Source organism: Neophocaena asiaeorientalis, unplaced genomic scaffold, assembly GCF_003031525.2.
Source record: "Neophocaena asiaeorientalis asiaeorientalis breed wild unplaced genomic scaffold, Neophocaena_asiaeorientalis_V1.1 scaffold192, whole genome shotgun sequence".
Classification (NCBI taxonomy): domain Eukaryota; kingdom Metazoa; phylum Chordata; class Mammalia; order Artiodactyla; family Phocoenidae; genus Neophocaena; species Neophocaena asiaeorientalis.
The window spans coordinates 4,214,114-4,230,405 of record NW_020185326.1 but is presented as its reverse complement, the minus strand read 5'-3'; the positions used below and the strand labels follow the sequence as shown (position 1 = coordinate 4,230,405).

The 16,292-nt window shown below is 44.5% G+C and overlaps 1 protein-coding gene across 1 annotated transcript in view; it reads right to left on the bottom strand.

Annotated features, from left to right (window-relative positions):
- GABBR2 (gamma-aminobutyric acid type B receptor subunit 2) overlaps positions 1–16,292 on the bottom strand; it is a 354,769-nt gene that overhangs the window by 204,499 nt on the left and 133,978 nt on the right. The window contains exon 3 of the mRNA XM_024734390.1: positions 8,077–8,247. Coding sequence (XP_024590158.1) covers positions 8,077–8,247 — 171 coding nt within the window. The remainder of the gene's footprint in view (positions 1–8,076; positions 8,248–16,292) is intronic.

Below are 16,292 nucleotides of genomic sequence, written 5' to 3'. Positions count from 1 at the left end.
AATCAGAGATGTTCACACAAAAATACAAGTATGGATTTACTGCATTGTTGTTTGTAATCAGGAAAAATTTGCAACTATCTCCATATTTAGTTTTCAACAGCTATTGGAAAAAACAGCAACAGAGAATACCTCCTGTACCATCCCAGATCCCTCAAAATGTCAAAGATTAAAAACAAAAAAAAATCTCTAACAGTTCTGGAAAATGATTAAGAAGACCATCAATGGACAGACTACCTGCAGAACTATACTGGAAGACAGAAAGGAAGGGAACAGATCACAGGGATAAAGAAGACTGGAGAAAAGCAGCCCCAAACACATCAGGCTGTGGCCAAGGCAGGGACAGTTCATGGGGTCACCAGGCCCACAGTCGAGAGGCCATTATGAGTCACGGTGGTGGAGAATATCTGCTGGCCGGGGAAAACATTCCCATTGGGTTGCTAAATTAAAGAAGCCGTTTCTATAGTAAGAACATGTATTCATTTATGCAAGTTCACTCATATGTATTGAAAAAACTGTAAAGACATATGCCTATAGATGTTAAGGTTGACCTTTCACTGGGTAGTTATGGCCAATTTTTAATTTTCCTTTTTGTTCCTCTGTGTTTTCCAAGTTTTCTGCATGGAGTATATATCAATATTATGGTTAGAAAACAATAATCAGTATTTTAAAACAAAGAAGCAAAAAATAATAACAAAGAGAACTTAAACTTTTTATGTAAGAAATGAACTACAATCTTATTATTTTTCTTTTGAATTCCTGCAGTAACCTTCTGGCTGGTTTCCCAGACTCTAGTCTGCTCGTCCCAATCAGCCTTCAAGATTCCTACCATCTCTCACCGCCAATTTGAAACCCTCTGTGGCTCCCTATTTCCTACTGCTGACAGATGAAGTCCAAACATGGAGGCATGTGGGGCCTTCACCATTCCTTCCCCCAACCCATTCTCCCCTTCTCGCCCTACACACCAAACTGTCCAGCCCTAACTACTTACAATTTCCTGAAGGTTCCACATACCTTCCAACTCTACTCCTTTGCTCACATAGCCCTGGCATTACCCAAGCCTGGCAGATGGGCCTTGGGGAGAAACCGCAGCCAGAATTACCGGAATAGCTCTGGGGACCCACACATGACAAGATGCGCCGCCTTGTTAGCCAAGCTTAGCCAAGGCTGAAACAAAGTCCCCTGGGACACCTTGGTAGGAGCAGGTGTGGAGGGACAGTGCTGGGCTCTGAGACTTGGGATCTGGGAAGATCATTAAGACTTAAATGCAGAATCCCACAGCGAAACCTCCGGGGGACTGTGAGGAGCTCTGCTTGAGACACGGGTTGCTTGGAACAGATACCTACCTCCTTGCTCCTGTGGTGAGTGTTGGGCAGGATGGATGGGGGATACTGGCCCAGGCCCACGGCCTCCTTCTCTCCACAAGGGGAGGTACAAACCTGGGTTCACACCTATACCTGCCAACGCTTGGTGAAGCCTTGGCAAAGTGACTTAATCCTTCCTGAGTGAGTCTGTTCTTCCAAATGGAGACGGACCATGCTGGGCGACTGAATGTCATCACCTGCACACAGTAGGCGCCCCATAAATGGCAGTAGATGATGTCATAATTACATTTTCCTACCCAGCGGTCCCGGTGCAACAGCTGCTTCATGGGGATCACCTCGTGCTCTGGGAACCTGGCCCAGGGACTGTGCAGGAGGCCCCAGGAAGTGTCCCTGGTGAGGGCTTTGAGGTAGATGGCCAGGACCGCCCCCAGAGGCCTCCAGGATCTCCTTCTGGGCCCTCACTCACCCCTGTGCTCTGGGGTCCACGCAGCCTGGGTGGAGATATATCTTATGTCACAGCCCTGGTGAGCAGTGAGTGTGGCACTCACCCAGGCCCTGCATGAGCCCTGGGGCTAGCACCATAGATCCCAGCCAAGCATCCCATCCTCTCTGAGCAGGGTCGAGGGCAGCACCTTTAAGAGTTGGGGTGTGTGAGATGGGTGGGTGCTTGGCTCTGAAGACCTGCTGTGGAGTGTTACAGAGGATGCGTCCGCCATCTCCTCCCTGTTCTAGAGTGGAGGGTGGAGTGTAGTGGGCCATCTCTCCAAAGGCAGAGCTCTGAGCCAGACCAAGGCATTTAGCTTGCCTTTTCCTCAGAAAGCTCAGCCACTGAAGCCACCCCTGGAAAAGAAACCCTGGATGTGCCTGCAAATGTATACACGCTGCCACCAGGATGGCAGAAGGACTGAAAACCGCAGGCCCTGATGAAAGGTGTTTCTCACCAAGGTGGGGTCTTCCCACTCTGCAGGGATGGGTGGGCAGAGCACCTGCTAGTTGCCTGCACTTCCACCTGGGGGCATGCACATGAAGGAACAAGTGTTGCTTGAACCTCAGAGTCTGTCCCATGGAATCTCGGCCTCAGAAGCCTGAAGGTCTGCAGGGCCAATTCTTGACCTTGACCTGGAGTTTTTCCCATTGACTATCTGCACTGGACCAGGGCTTCAAGGAAAAGTCTATTGCCAGTACTACCCCCTACCCCTCATCCAGCCCCATCTGTTAAATGAACAGGCAGCCAAATGGCTTCATCCATTTCAGTGGTCCTCACACTTCAGTCCCTCCTGTACCCTCTTAGAGGCAATTTCACTGTGTACACGCACCACCTATGTGTTTGCTAGCTTAGTATTTTCCTCTAAACAGACTCATTTTTTAAATGAAGATTTCATTCTAAACGAGAACATCAATGAAGTTCAGTTTTGATGGGCTAGTAATTTTCCCCCCGGTATATAATAACATAAATACACAATTATTAAAACTGTACAAAAATCATATCACATATGCATACCACCCTGGGAAATAATGGAGCCCTCCCCTCAGCGCCAAAAAGGCTGCACGAATAGCTACCTCGGAGAGGGCAAGATGAATATGGAGCAGTCCCTGCTGGCTGGCCCACACGTCTCTCACAGAGCAGGAGGTAAAAGCGTTAAGAAGGTGAGGACGTTTCTCGCTTGGGGGCCAACAGCCAATCACCTAAAAGCATCAGCAAGTTTTTCAAATAGAAGCTGGGGCACAGGGTGGGGCACTAGGACCATCAGGATTAGAATCTGATCTGTCAGGAGTCCCCTCCTGCTTCCTAATGATAGAAGATCTGCAGGTATGTGGGTGGCCCAGGTGATCCTGCAGCCTAGAGGAAAGCCAAGGACAGAGGTCAGAGGTGGCTCAGTGTGCCTGGCCCTTTTCTCTGACAAAGTGGGCCTAGGAGCACAGTGGCCTCAGTTGAAGGCTTCCCATTCCTCCAATACAGGGATTCTCAAACCCAAGAGGGTCCGATTCAGGGGGCCTGGAGTGGAGCCCTCAAATTTGCTGTGGACAAGTTCCCAGGTGTTGATATTGCTGCTGGTCCAGGACCATCCTGCAAGAACTGCTTTAGAGGATGGGATTACCCGATCCTGGTAAGAGAGGATTCTGAAGTGACGACAACTCAGAATGAACATCACAGAGAGCAAAAAACATAACTCAGACACAAACTACAGTGTGCTCATTCCCAATGCCCAACACTGACGCCACCCAGAAGAACCACATGGCAGGACCCAGGTCACTGCTGGTTCCAGTGGCCAGCCCAGAACTTTCCACTGAGATCTCTAGAAGAATCCTCCAACAACAAACAATGTCACATCCAAAACAAGACTCAGTTAATAGATGACAGAATGACCTGAGCTGAGTTCTGTGGGAATGTGACTTCCCAACTTTGCCAGTGCCTCCCTTCTTCCCCATGGCCCCAGCGACTCATGACAGGGACTGAGACCTCTCTGCACCCCTCTCACCCCCATCTTACCATCCTAGCTGCAGTCAGACTATGGGCCACAGAAAGGAAATCACTGTATTCACCCCTAAGAATCTGGCCTAATGGATAGAGACTGATTTACTGAAATCCTTAGTGAACCCAGACACGCCAGGCAGCATGCAGGGTGAGGGGACAGAAAGGCTCTTGTCCACTGGGGCCTTCCAGTCCAGTGGCAGCAGGTGACCGATGAGGAAGCAGATGGGGTATTTCTCTGCCCTGTGCAAGGAGCTGGTACAGAGTGAAGCCCGAGGCGAGAGAAGCACAGAGGCGGCACACCTGTCCCAGCCTGGGGAGGAATGCAGAACCAGGTGTGGGGGGAGGACGCCTCACAGAGAGGAGCCAGCACGGAGAAGAGGCTGGACCAAAGGGGGAAGTGCCTGAGATGAGACAGAGAAGGAGGCCTCAGGGGATGTGAAGGGTCTCTGCGGCCACCCCAAGGAGCTCATCTCTGCTGCTGACGATTCTACTAAGTTTGACTCCTTGATTAGGAGCAAGCACAGGGTCCCCTGCCCTCATCTTTGGGCATGTCCCCCAAGCTGTGTAAGTGGCAACTTGAGAGGAGGTGACCAGAAACCCCTTTGGTGGGGCAGATGGCAACCTGGCAAGCAGAGAAGGCTTCAAAGAGCTGCAGAGGGCCGAAGGGGCAGGTGCTTTGCAGAGGAAACTCTGCAGATGGTGCCCTTTTGGTCTTGTATAGATCAAAGGCTTCGGTGGGTCCTAACTCTTGAGGGAGACTCTGGTGTGGAAGTTCAGCCCCGGAAGTGCCCTCAGAGATCACTGAGGACCAGTGACTGTGACTGGGCAGGGAGTCTCTGAGCTGGCTTGGAAGGAGGGGAGGAAAGGGGAGCCGTGCTCGTGGCAGGCACCACACCCCGCCACACAGCCGGGCTCCTGAATGGCAGCCAGCCATGGGTTAAGGAACCAGACTCTAGATGACAATAAAAACAACAGCCACCCCTTGCATGGTGCTTATTATGAGTCAGGCACTCCTCTTAGCACTTTAACTTTCTGAACATATGTAATCCTCACAACCACCCTTAGAGTTAACCATTATTATCCCCATTTTTAAGAGGAAGAAACTGAGGTACAAAGCTCAGTAATTCTCATGGTCACACCTCTGGCAGTGGCAGGATCGGGGTCAATGACCAGATCTCCCTAAACCCTCACCACAGATTCCTTGAGCTAGGAGAGATCTTAGAGGTCAACTGACCCAACTCCCTTATCTTACAGAAGGGGAAATTTAGGCCTAGAGAGACTGAGTGATGTGTCCAACAGTACTTAGCTGGTTAGTTGCATCATGGAATCAGGAACGCAAAGAATAACTCAGTGAAGATGGCTTAGTACAGCACAGAACCTGGAGCTGGGAGAAGAGGCTCAAACAGCCCTCTTGCTGTCTCTGCTGGTCCTGCCAGGCACCCCTACTCACTGTCTTCATCTCCACCTCATCCTTGCCTCCATCCTGTGCCTGCACTGCCCATGTGGATGCCACAGCACCCTGGCCTCTCACTCCCCCCTGTCCCCTCCAACTTCAGGATTGCTTTCATTTGACATTCCTTCCAGTGCACCAGTCCAGAACAGAAGTGCTTGATGCTGCTGATCGACCAGTTTCATAAAAGGAATCCAGTTTCCTTTGCACTCACTAAAAGCTGTTAGCCCCTGGCGAGTTTCCAGGGCCTGCACTCCAGCGATGCAGCCCAGACATCAGAAGAGGGATGCCAAAGCCCTTGGGCACAGAGAGGAGTCAGCTGGGCTGAGAGATTTAAATTGAGAGGGGTTCTTGCCAGCAATACCACCAAGCAACATCCTGTCCTTAGAAAAGAGGTTTCCCACTGAGATGCCCTGAAACCCAGCTGAGGGCTCTAACATAGCTGTGCAGGGGAAGAGATGTGGTACCAAACTGCCAACACCTGACCCCAGTGAGGACAGAGTAATGGAGAAAACACTGACCAATAGTCTGCCAGGCTTCCAGCCTGGGCTGGGCTCTTTACCAGCAAGTGTCCTGGGGCAAGAAGGAACCCACCCTCCATGACCTCAGTTTCCTCATCTGTAAAATGGGAACCATAACCCCTCCCTACAGGGCAACCAGCTGTGAGAGTGTTTGGAAATCTATAAAGCACTCAACCAAATTGGGGCCGATCATTTATCCTCTTTACACCAAAGATTTGGGGTTTTTCAAACCTCCAAGGCTACACACAGGTAGTTCCCATGTGACTGCAGGAAGTTATAGATGGAAAGAAGGAGCAATGGGAGGTCTGGACCAGGCATCCAGACTCCAGGATTCAGTCCTAACTTCTCTGCCAACAATCTTTCATGGCTTCGGAGGTGCTTTGAAACCCTGAACTTTGTTGCTTCTCCTCTCTGGGCCTCAGTCTCCCCTTCTATACAGTGAGGAGGTTGGGGGAGCTGTCTCTAAGGGCCCCTCAGACTCTGTCAGACAAAGACTCCCCTGGCAAAAAAGCAGGTCCCTCCAAATCTCAGCAGAGTCTCATGTTAATGGGACCACAGGACTGGCCCTCCCCACCCCCCCCGTTGAACTGTTTCACACTCATTACAGAACATTTGTGGCTGCTGTATAAAGGGCAGACTTCCAGCAAAAGCCTCTCCAGTGTTTGGCAGTGAGTCACTCCCACTGGAGGTGAAGTTCCCCTTGTGCCTCTCCCTAGGGACTGGGAAACAGAGGTGGGAATATCAGGACCACCTTGTCAGGGAAAAGCTGGCCTTGTCTGGATGACCGCAGATGGTGGGGCCAAACACGTCTGCTTTTCAAGCGCCTCTGAAAACATCCCTCTCTGTGCATAAACTTTATAGTTTACAAAGCTCTTTAAAATTCATGACTCATCTGATTTTGGCAACAACTCTGCAGGAATAGGCATGGGAAGGGTTATTGTCCCCATCTTATAGGGGAGGAAACCACAGCTCAGAGAAGTAAGGTGACTTCTCCAAGGTAGCACAGCCAAAGCATGGAGTGGCCTCTCCTTCCCAAAGGAGAAACGGGGCAGAGCTTCAGAAAGGTAAGTGCAGAGCTGGAGTGGAAACCAGGTCTGTGATTCCCTGCCCTGCTCTGCTCTCCTCGCCCATCCCCCGCCCCACACTGGCAGAAGGGGCGTGTCCTCCCTGACTCCTCTCACTGAGGTCTGCCTGGACACCCGCCTCATACATTTCCCCCCAAATCAGTTGTGTTTTTTCTCTTGGGCTGCTAAGCACACCTGGAACGTCTTACCTTGTTGGGAGGCTCCATGTATCAAGAGCACACATAGGAGAAGATAGGAAAGTAGGAACTATAAAGAGACTAGGAAGAAAAACAAGAAACCACTCTGCACTCAGGTGAGTGGAGAAAACTTCTTAAAGATTTGCTAATAGTAATATGTGGAAATGGGAATTTTCAAATGTCGTTGGAGGGATTAGAAATTGGAACAGCCTTTCTGGAGGTCAGTATGTCTCAACATTTTAAAGGACCCAATAATTCCACTTCTAGATATCTATTATAAAGATGCACACCTAGGTGGGAAGGTGTTGGCTGTGATATCAAAAAGCTGTAAACATTCAATAAATTACCATCTATCCATGGGACACAACACCATGGCCCATTAATAAGAACGAAGTCAATCAAGATCTCTAAGATCTGTTGTAAAGTGAAAAATGCAAACTATCTAGTATGAGGACATTTGGGTTTAAATATATTGAAAAAGGTCTGGGCAGATGAACACTACACGGAAAGCAGGACTTCACTTGGAAGAGAGTAGATTTAGAGGGATTGGGTAAAGCAGCACTTTTCTTTTTTTACTATATATAATTTGGCTTTTTTGTTGCTGTTATTGTTGCAACAATAAACCCCAGAACACCAAGTATTGATGTATACGTGTAAGTCATTAAAACAAACAAAACAAAACCAGAAAAACCACCCAATCCACAGTGACTTTGGAAACTTCATTCCAAGCCAGCTCCTCCCCAAACCCTCCTCACAGGAGAAAGGCTCTTGGCGGCACCTCGTGATTTTAGATGGCCACTATAGGTCAGCAGCAAGGACAACACACTACAGGGGCAGTGAGGGAACAGACCACGCGACTTAGCCAAAAGGCACAACGGAAAAGAAGGTTCCACTCCTGAGCTGTGCAGGTTGGAGACCTTCACCTGTCCCGCACACAATCGAATTCCTCAACAGCTTAAAGGCCCCGTGTCAGAGCCCATCCCTGATTGAGCCGTCTTGCCCCTTGCCCAGAGGTAGGTGAGTTCGTGCCTCTCGGCAGAGCGTACCTCGGAGAAGCGCTGCACGTCCTGGGTCAGTGTGCCCACTCGCTTCCACTGGTAGTGCTTCAGCAACTTCAGGATGGCTGGATTCACTGCGTTATCTGATGGGACCGTCCGAAAGAAGTAGGGGTATTTTTTCTTATCTGCTAGAACAGGCGTGGTGGCAGCAAAAGAGAGCTGAAAACACAAAAGAGACAGCACTTTTACTGGGGGGACCTCAGAGCTGTGGGCCCAGGATCTTTCCTAAGGGAACAGAGGTCTTTAGTTCTCACTCGAGGTACAAACACAAGGGCAAAATATTTTTAAACCTCCTTAGTGCAAAAGTAACAAGTTATAATTGAAGGGAAGGTTTTTAAAAATGCAAAATAAGGAGAAAGAACCATCATTAATGGTGTAGTCTAGCTCCTTCTGATCCTTTTTCCATGCACAGCAATGTTTTAAAAAAAGATTCTTGAGATCATTCTACATACACATTTGAACTGTTTATTCCCTCACTTAACATTATCCTACAAGCATTTAACCGTCCTGTTAAAACTTCTTGTAAACATTTTAACATGTAAACTTTTTAATAGCAGCATAATATTCTAGCATATGAACATAGCATAATTTACTGAATCATGTTTAATTTGGGGGCATTTAGACTGTTTCTAATTTGTCATTATTGTCATATTATTCTGCAAGCGTCTTTGTGCTTGGCACTTTTCCCCTATATTTCAGGCTATTTCTGTAGGATAGAGTCTAGGATGTGAAATTTCCCAGATAAAGGATGTGAGCTTTTAAAGACTTGGTATTTATTTCCAAAAAGGATTGCATCAATTTACACACCCACTAGATAGTTATAATTAGAGGGCCAATCTCACCACACTCTTATCAATGGACGGAAATAAAACATCTTTCTATCTAATTTATTAATGATTTATCACTGAAAAACTGGAATCATAATGAATTCATTGGTTATACATAAGGTTGAACATTTTTCCATGTGGCCGATAACTAGCTGTATGTCCTATTTTAGAAATTGCTTTTTTATGTCTCTTGTTTATTTTTTGAGTGGTATTCTAATGCTTTTCTTATTGAATTTAATGAAGACTATTATATGTACAGCATTCAAACTCAGGCTATTACAGTTGCTGCAAATATCCCAGTTTGTTTGCTTTTACATTTTGTGTGTGTATATTTTAATTTACACTCAGTAGTCAAATCTATCCATCTTTCCCTTTATTAGTCCTTCTTTTTTTAAGTGGCAGTGAGTTGCTAAATTGGATTTTAATTATCTGTCCTACAGGGCACAGCTTAAATGTCACCTCTTCTATAACATTTCCTCTGATCTCTGCTTTCTCTTTCCCTCAGCCTCATCCACAGAAGGCGGTTATCAAATTTTTTGATCTTTGCAGTGTGATGGTAGAAGAATAGTATCTTCTTGTAGTTCTGGTTTGCATTTACCTTATTATGAGTGAGGTTGAGTATCTCCCTTATGTTTAAGAGCAATTTGCAGTTTCTTTCTGGAAAGTGTTCACATCCTTTGCTTGTTCTCCAATTGTACTCTTTTTCTTATTGATTAGTAGCAATCACTTATTGATTAGTGATCTTTTATAGTAAGGAGATTAACCCTTTGTGATATAAGTTGCTAATTCTCCCCCAGTTTGTACTTTTTCTTTTGCTGTTTCTCATGGTGTCTTTTGCCATATAGAAGTATTTTTTTTTAATGTGGCTGAATTTATTAATTTTTTTTCTTTCTGTCTTTGGGTTTTATGCCATATTTAGAAAGGCCTTTCCCACTCTGAGATTATAAAAGAATTCCTCCATGGTTCCTTCTAGTCTGTCTATCATCCTCCCCTGTCTGTCCTCACGGGTTTGTCGCCTGGTGTGAGAGGACGGAGGAGACCCAGTACCCGCATGTGATGAGCGCCTTCCAGCACAGGTTCAAGAACAGGCTAACTTGGTTGGCCGTTAGGCTTTATAAGATCCTGTGATCCCTGACAAATTGATTTGTTTTTCATGTGTCTAGCAAGTATTTAATAAACTCTTGTATAGTAATTTTTTTGTTGTTGGGTACTGATAGCTCCAGAATTTTGTGACCACTGTTGTGGTTATGTCTGTACATCACTAGTTAATGCTACTTTATCTAACCTTATTCAGTATGCTTCATTCACCAAACTTTGTGCTCAATATACATAAATACAATTTTATTTTATTTTTGGCCGCACTGCACGGCTTGTGGGATCTTAGTTCCCTGACCAGGGATTGAACCCGTGCCCTCAGTAGTGAAAGCTCGGAGTCCTTACCACTGGACCGCCGGGGAAGTCCCAATACTATTTTTAAAAAATAGTATTTCCTTCCTTCTCTTGTTTCATTTAAATCTCTGATCCAGAGAGGGTACGGCTGAGCAAGATCCCTCTTTGCTGCCACCGGCCTTCCTTCCCCACCCTTGCTGTCTCAGCAGCTCTAGATCCAGTACATCTCAGAGTCCAACTTTAACATCCAGGGAAGTAACATCCTGGCACCCTCAGGCCCCAGCTGAAGTTGCTTTATTGCTCCTCCTGTCACCTGAGGAAGCACTTCTTTTCCTCCCAAGACTTTAGCAGAGCAGGGCAGTGGAGATCTTGTCCCTTTCCCTGATCTGTCTCAGACGGTAGATGGCCACTACCTAGGATCCCTGGATCTCCTGCATCCACTCAGCAGTCTCAGCAGGTCCTGTCTGTTGGAGCTGAACATACAACAACGCATCAGCTGTCACCTAGAGCTAGAGTGCACCTACAGGAACCAATTTCTAAGATCCCCACAGAGACAGGACATCATCCCAAGACTGGTAAAGGTCAAGGATAGATCAACTGTTAAAAAAACATTCTGGGTAGAATAAGGCCCAATGAGAGAGGAAAATCCCAGCTGGACATATTGAGGACACTCAAATCCAGAGCTGTCCAGCAAGGGAAGGCCTGCTGTTGGAAGTAGCGAGATCCCTGTGTCTGGAGGTGCGCAAACGGAGGCTATGGCCTAGCAAGAATGCAGAGGGGCTGCAAAGTGTCTGAAAACTCCTTAAAAACTGTATGGAAAAGCTTGTGTGGGCATGTATGTGCATACAGACACACATTTTTCTGAAAAGAGGATCCATGGCTTCCATCAGATTCACAAAGAGAATCCTAAACAAGGTCAGCACCCCTGCCTGAAGGTGATACTTAGGTCGCATAGCGAGTGTAAGAAATAGAAGCTTTTTACAGTCTGCTCAAACCTAGCGTCTTATTCTTCTCTCAAGATTAAAATAACACTTCCAGCTTCCTATGGTCTGTGTAAGAAGGAGCTATTAGAAAAATCAGGCAGCAACTATTTCAGGACCTGGGATTGGTATATGTGCAATTGCATCCCCCAAAATGCTTATCTGATACAATTTGGAAAATTATGGTTTTCTGATGTGATTTCTGAATCACACTCTGGTTGATACTTTGCTGTTATTGTCCCATTAGTTCCAGGTCCACAATTAATTGTTGCTTGAACAACCTCATATGTTTGCCCTATAGGTAATTAGAGTGGTTACTGTTCAGTGAATAAATGGCCCATTGTGTTTACAATGGGCTTGGAGTACAATATACGCCCCGGGTCTAAATCATGTTGGGTGCAAAATATTAACTGGCACTGACACTTTCTGCACCATTTGAGATAATGTACACTTTGATTAGATTGCTTTGCATCACTGTTCCTCTAGCTTTAGCCTCCTAAACCTTTCTTCCACTGGGTAGAGACTGCAGGTGCCAGGTAGCACTGCTGAACTTCAGAACTGGAGAAAACTAAGAAATCATCTAGCTCTGGAGTTCTCTACTCTGGCTACATGTTGGAATCACATGGGGATATTTTTAAAACTATTGATGACTTGGTCCCACTCCAAACCAAGTGAATCAGAATCTCTGGGCATAGAGCCCAGGCATCAGTATAATTTAAAAACTTCCCAAGGTGATTACAATGCCCAGTGAAGGTTGAGAACCACTGATACAGCTCAACAGCCCTAGTTTTGAATATGCAGACCAAGGCCCAGAAATGGAAAGCTATTGAGATACCCACCAAAGTCAATAAGAGGTAAAAGCGGAATTCGAATCCAGGCCTAAAGGACTCTAAGACCAGTGCTCTCTCTCCCTCTGATGGCTGTCCCCTGCATCCTATGGGCTTGCCAGGCCTTCCTCCCCCAGCACAGTCACCCAGCATCTGCAACAACAGCCCTGTTAGCGCCCTAACTCGAAGACCCAATCTTTCTGGGCTCTCCTGCCTTATTTCACACAACCAAGTTCATTTCTAAACAGACTGTGATTGAGGCTTCAAGTTAATCCCTAACCAAGGATTATTTATTTTAGAGAGTACTTTTTATTTTACAATTTTGTTATCATTTCTAGTTTTATTGCATTGTTTTGAGAATTTGGTGTGTACAGTGTCTGCTTTTGGAATTTATTGAGGGTTTTTTTTGGTGGCCTATTATACAATCAATTTTTGTGAAAGTCCCATGTTGGCCAGAAAAACAGATGCAGTGTCTAGTTGTAAGCTATAAAATTCTTTATCAGACTTCTGATGTATAAAAGATATAATCCAGCTAACCAATTACATTATTAACACGTTTTATATTTTTGCTTACTTGACCTATCAAAGACTGAGACGTATGTTAAGTTTTTCTCTATTGTCTCTGAAAATTTCTCCATGTTATTCAAATTTTTTGCTTTATATGCCTTGATTTTATGTTGTTTTGAGGATAAGTGTTCATTACATCTTTATTTTTCAGCAATGTATACACTTCCCTAGTGCAAACAGCAGGTACTTAATAGATAATCATTGAATGAACTGAGAATTAAAATATTTATCAAGGTAAAATAACCCTGTTTGTCATTTTATTGCTGTTTGTTTCAAATAATATCTTGCTCAATATTAATACTGAATTAGCATCTCGCTTGATATATTTTTTTAATTTTTTAATTTTTAATTTTTTACATCATTATTGGAGTATAACTGCTTTACAATGGTGTGTAAGTTTCTGCTTTATAACAAAGTGAATCAGTTATACATATACATATGTTCCCATATCTCTTCCCTCTTGCGTCTCCCTCCCTCCCACCCCCCCAATCCCACCCCTCTAGGTGGTCACAAAGCACTGAGCTGATCTCCCTGTGCTACGCGGCTGCTTCCCACTAGCTATCTACCTTACGTTTGGTAGTGTATATGATATTAATATTGAAACCTTTATTTTTTGCTTGCATTTGCCTGCCATAGCTCTGATTCTTTTATTTGTATTCCATTACAATTGTTTTTAAGTATATTTCTTGAAATGAGTACATGAATGGATTTTAAAATATACGCTTATTGCTGCAATAAATACTTGGTCTTGCTTTCATCATCTTGTTGGCAGTCTTATTTTTTTTTAATGTTTCTTTTTGTTCCTTTTGGTATTCAGACTTCTCCATTCTGAATATATTAATCTTGCTTCTTGTCTTAACCTGCTAGAACATCTTTTCATATTGTGAAGGGTAAAGGGTTGAAAATTTGCTTAGGATGACCCTCTGTTGCTTTGACACATGGTAGAATTCATCTGGATATAAAATTCTTGGGCTACCATTTTTTCCCTTTGAAACTACAAAGTGATGCAGCGGAGAAATGCAGGGATATTTTGATTCTTGTTTATTTGTAGGTATCTGATTTTCTCTGGATGCCTGAAGGATTTCTTTTCTTTATTCTTAGAATTCAAAAATAATATAATAGTAGGTATTTATTATATTTATATTACATTAATATTCATATATATTCTTGCCTCTCCACTGGAATACCTGATTATCTATGTGTTGTCTTTCATTTCCCAAATCCATATCTGTCATATTTTTTCCATGATTTCGTCTCTCAGTCCTTGTCCTCTGCATTCTGGAAGACCATCTTATTTTATTCTATCTCTTCTATTACAGGGTATGTGCATATTCAGTTTCATTAATTTCTGGTAAAATGGCCGTATCATCCACAGTCATAGCGGCAGAGCACCAGGGTTCTCATTTCTTCACGTATTGACCAATATTTGGTATTATCTGACTTTCTACATTTTTGTTCAACTTTCAGGGATAAGGCAACACTTCATCATTAATTGATTTTGCAGCCCTCTGACTGTGATGTGGTTGACTAGCTGCACAGACACGTTAGCCATTTAAGTTCTTTGTTTGGTGGGTTTGCTGATTTGCTTTTCAACAGTCTCAGTCTTAGTGTTACTGTCCTTGACATACTTTTATTGTTATTGACTTCTTCCATTTCCCAGTAATTTTTTATGATCATAACCCTTTTTGTCCCATCCTCTTATCCCATGTTTCATGGAGACCATGTCTTTTCTGCATATGATTTGAGGATGCCAAAAGTCTTTGTAAAGTTTCTTTCTTTATCCTAGAACAGCTCATCTTCAGAGCTGGACTCTTCCTCTACTTCTGGGTATTGTGCACCTTTTATTATTTTTGTGGTACTTTTGCAAAGGCTGAATGTTAGGTGTTTTCAGAGTACTCATCCTCAAAAGCAAGGCAGGTATTTTCAGAGGTGGCCTATCAAAAGACAATACTATGGATTGCCCTTGGCCCTGTTTTCTGTCTGTTTACATTATAATTGAGTTTTTTTTTTTCCTCAGAAAACTGGAGAAGAAATATTCAAGCACAGATTTTGGTGTCTAGTATGCTCCCACCTTACACAGTTCTGTATTAATGAGCAGCTAATTTTCTGATACTGTGGATCAGCACAATACATTAAATTCCTGTCATGCATTGCTGCCAGGGATTTTCTTTTCTATAGATTTTCTTTTCTATAAAGCTTTACTTGAGAGGTTTCTTGTGCCCTCCTGTCCACTCCTATCTAGCTTTTTCTAGGAATTTATAGCTCTGTTTGAATTTAGAAAAAAGCATCTTGGTTGCCTCAAAGAACAGCAACTGTGACTAGAGGCATAGCTGTCCAATTTTCTGATGGGTAGAAGCCCTAACAGACTGTGGAAGGGAGAGGGAAAAGTATGTCTATTATTTTTCAGGGCAGCTGTAATTTTATGAGGCAAGGTTCCAAGTGCCAAGAGGCAAAATTTGGTAGGATTTTCTCAATACTGTCCCATCTACTTTATAATCGTGAAGCTTCCAAACATCTAGGCTGTCAGTGAGTCTTAGAGTCCCTTAGTTCTTTGAAGTAGGATTTACTATCCATTTTACAACTAAAGAAACTGTGGCCCAGAAAGGTGACATAAGCCATGGAAGGTCAGTACAGGAAATATGGAATTGGGTCTTTTGACTTCATATTTAGTTCTCTTTCTTCAACCAGCTCTGACCCATCAGTCCCAGGTGAGACGGGGCAACGATCCAGGCCTTGGTCTTTCTACCGAGACATGCTAGCACAGGGAAGAGACAGCTTATTTCAAGGCTTCCAGAGTCTCTCAAACACAGCAACTGTCCATGGTGGGCATGGTTGGTCCTGGGAGATTCTGGGGGGACACACCCTTAACCAGTAAAGTGGGATGGGAAGACAGCCATCAGCGTCTCTCTCTGAGCTCTGGCTTGCCATGGAATATTCTGTGAAAGTTTAGGGTCTGCCTATTGAACTGTGCGTCTCCTTCACATTAAGGGCCCACAGGCAGAGAGAAAAGAAGAGTGAAGACAACTACAATGGCACTTCAGGGAGCTGGGAAACCGGGCTTACCCCTGTCTCTATGGCTTTGAGAACAAGGCAGAGTATTTCCCCTCTGTGGGTGTCTGTTTTTCTCATCTCTAAAAACGATGGGTTGAAGCAAAGATTTCAAAGGTTCTTTGCAACCACACAACTCTATACTTCTCTCCCCAGCAACTGAGGAAAATGATTAAGGAGTTTGTTAGTTTTGTGGGGGTGTGTGTTTCATTTGATCTGACGTTGTATTTCAATTCTCTGCAGATTCAAGTCTAGATGAAAAATGTGAATACACCTCCCAATTTCAGGATCTTTATTAAATTCTCAGCCACTGATGAATTCTTCTCTAAATGCAATTCCTTCTTTACCTGGTTTGGGGTCTCAGAGTTTAACTTTTCTGCAGAAATAAACCATTTTTCAGGTGGAAAGTATAACCAAGCGCGCCCCTAGTTGCTAAATCCTAGGTGAGAAGTGCGGGCCAGATGCCAGGGGGGAGAAGATGATTGAGGCTTGCTCTTTTCTCCATTCGGTTTAATCTTCTTCCACGGGTTTGCTGACTGTTTCTGTAATTAAATGAGGGAGGTATT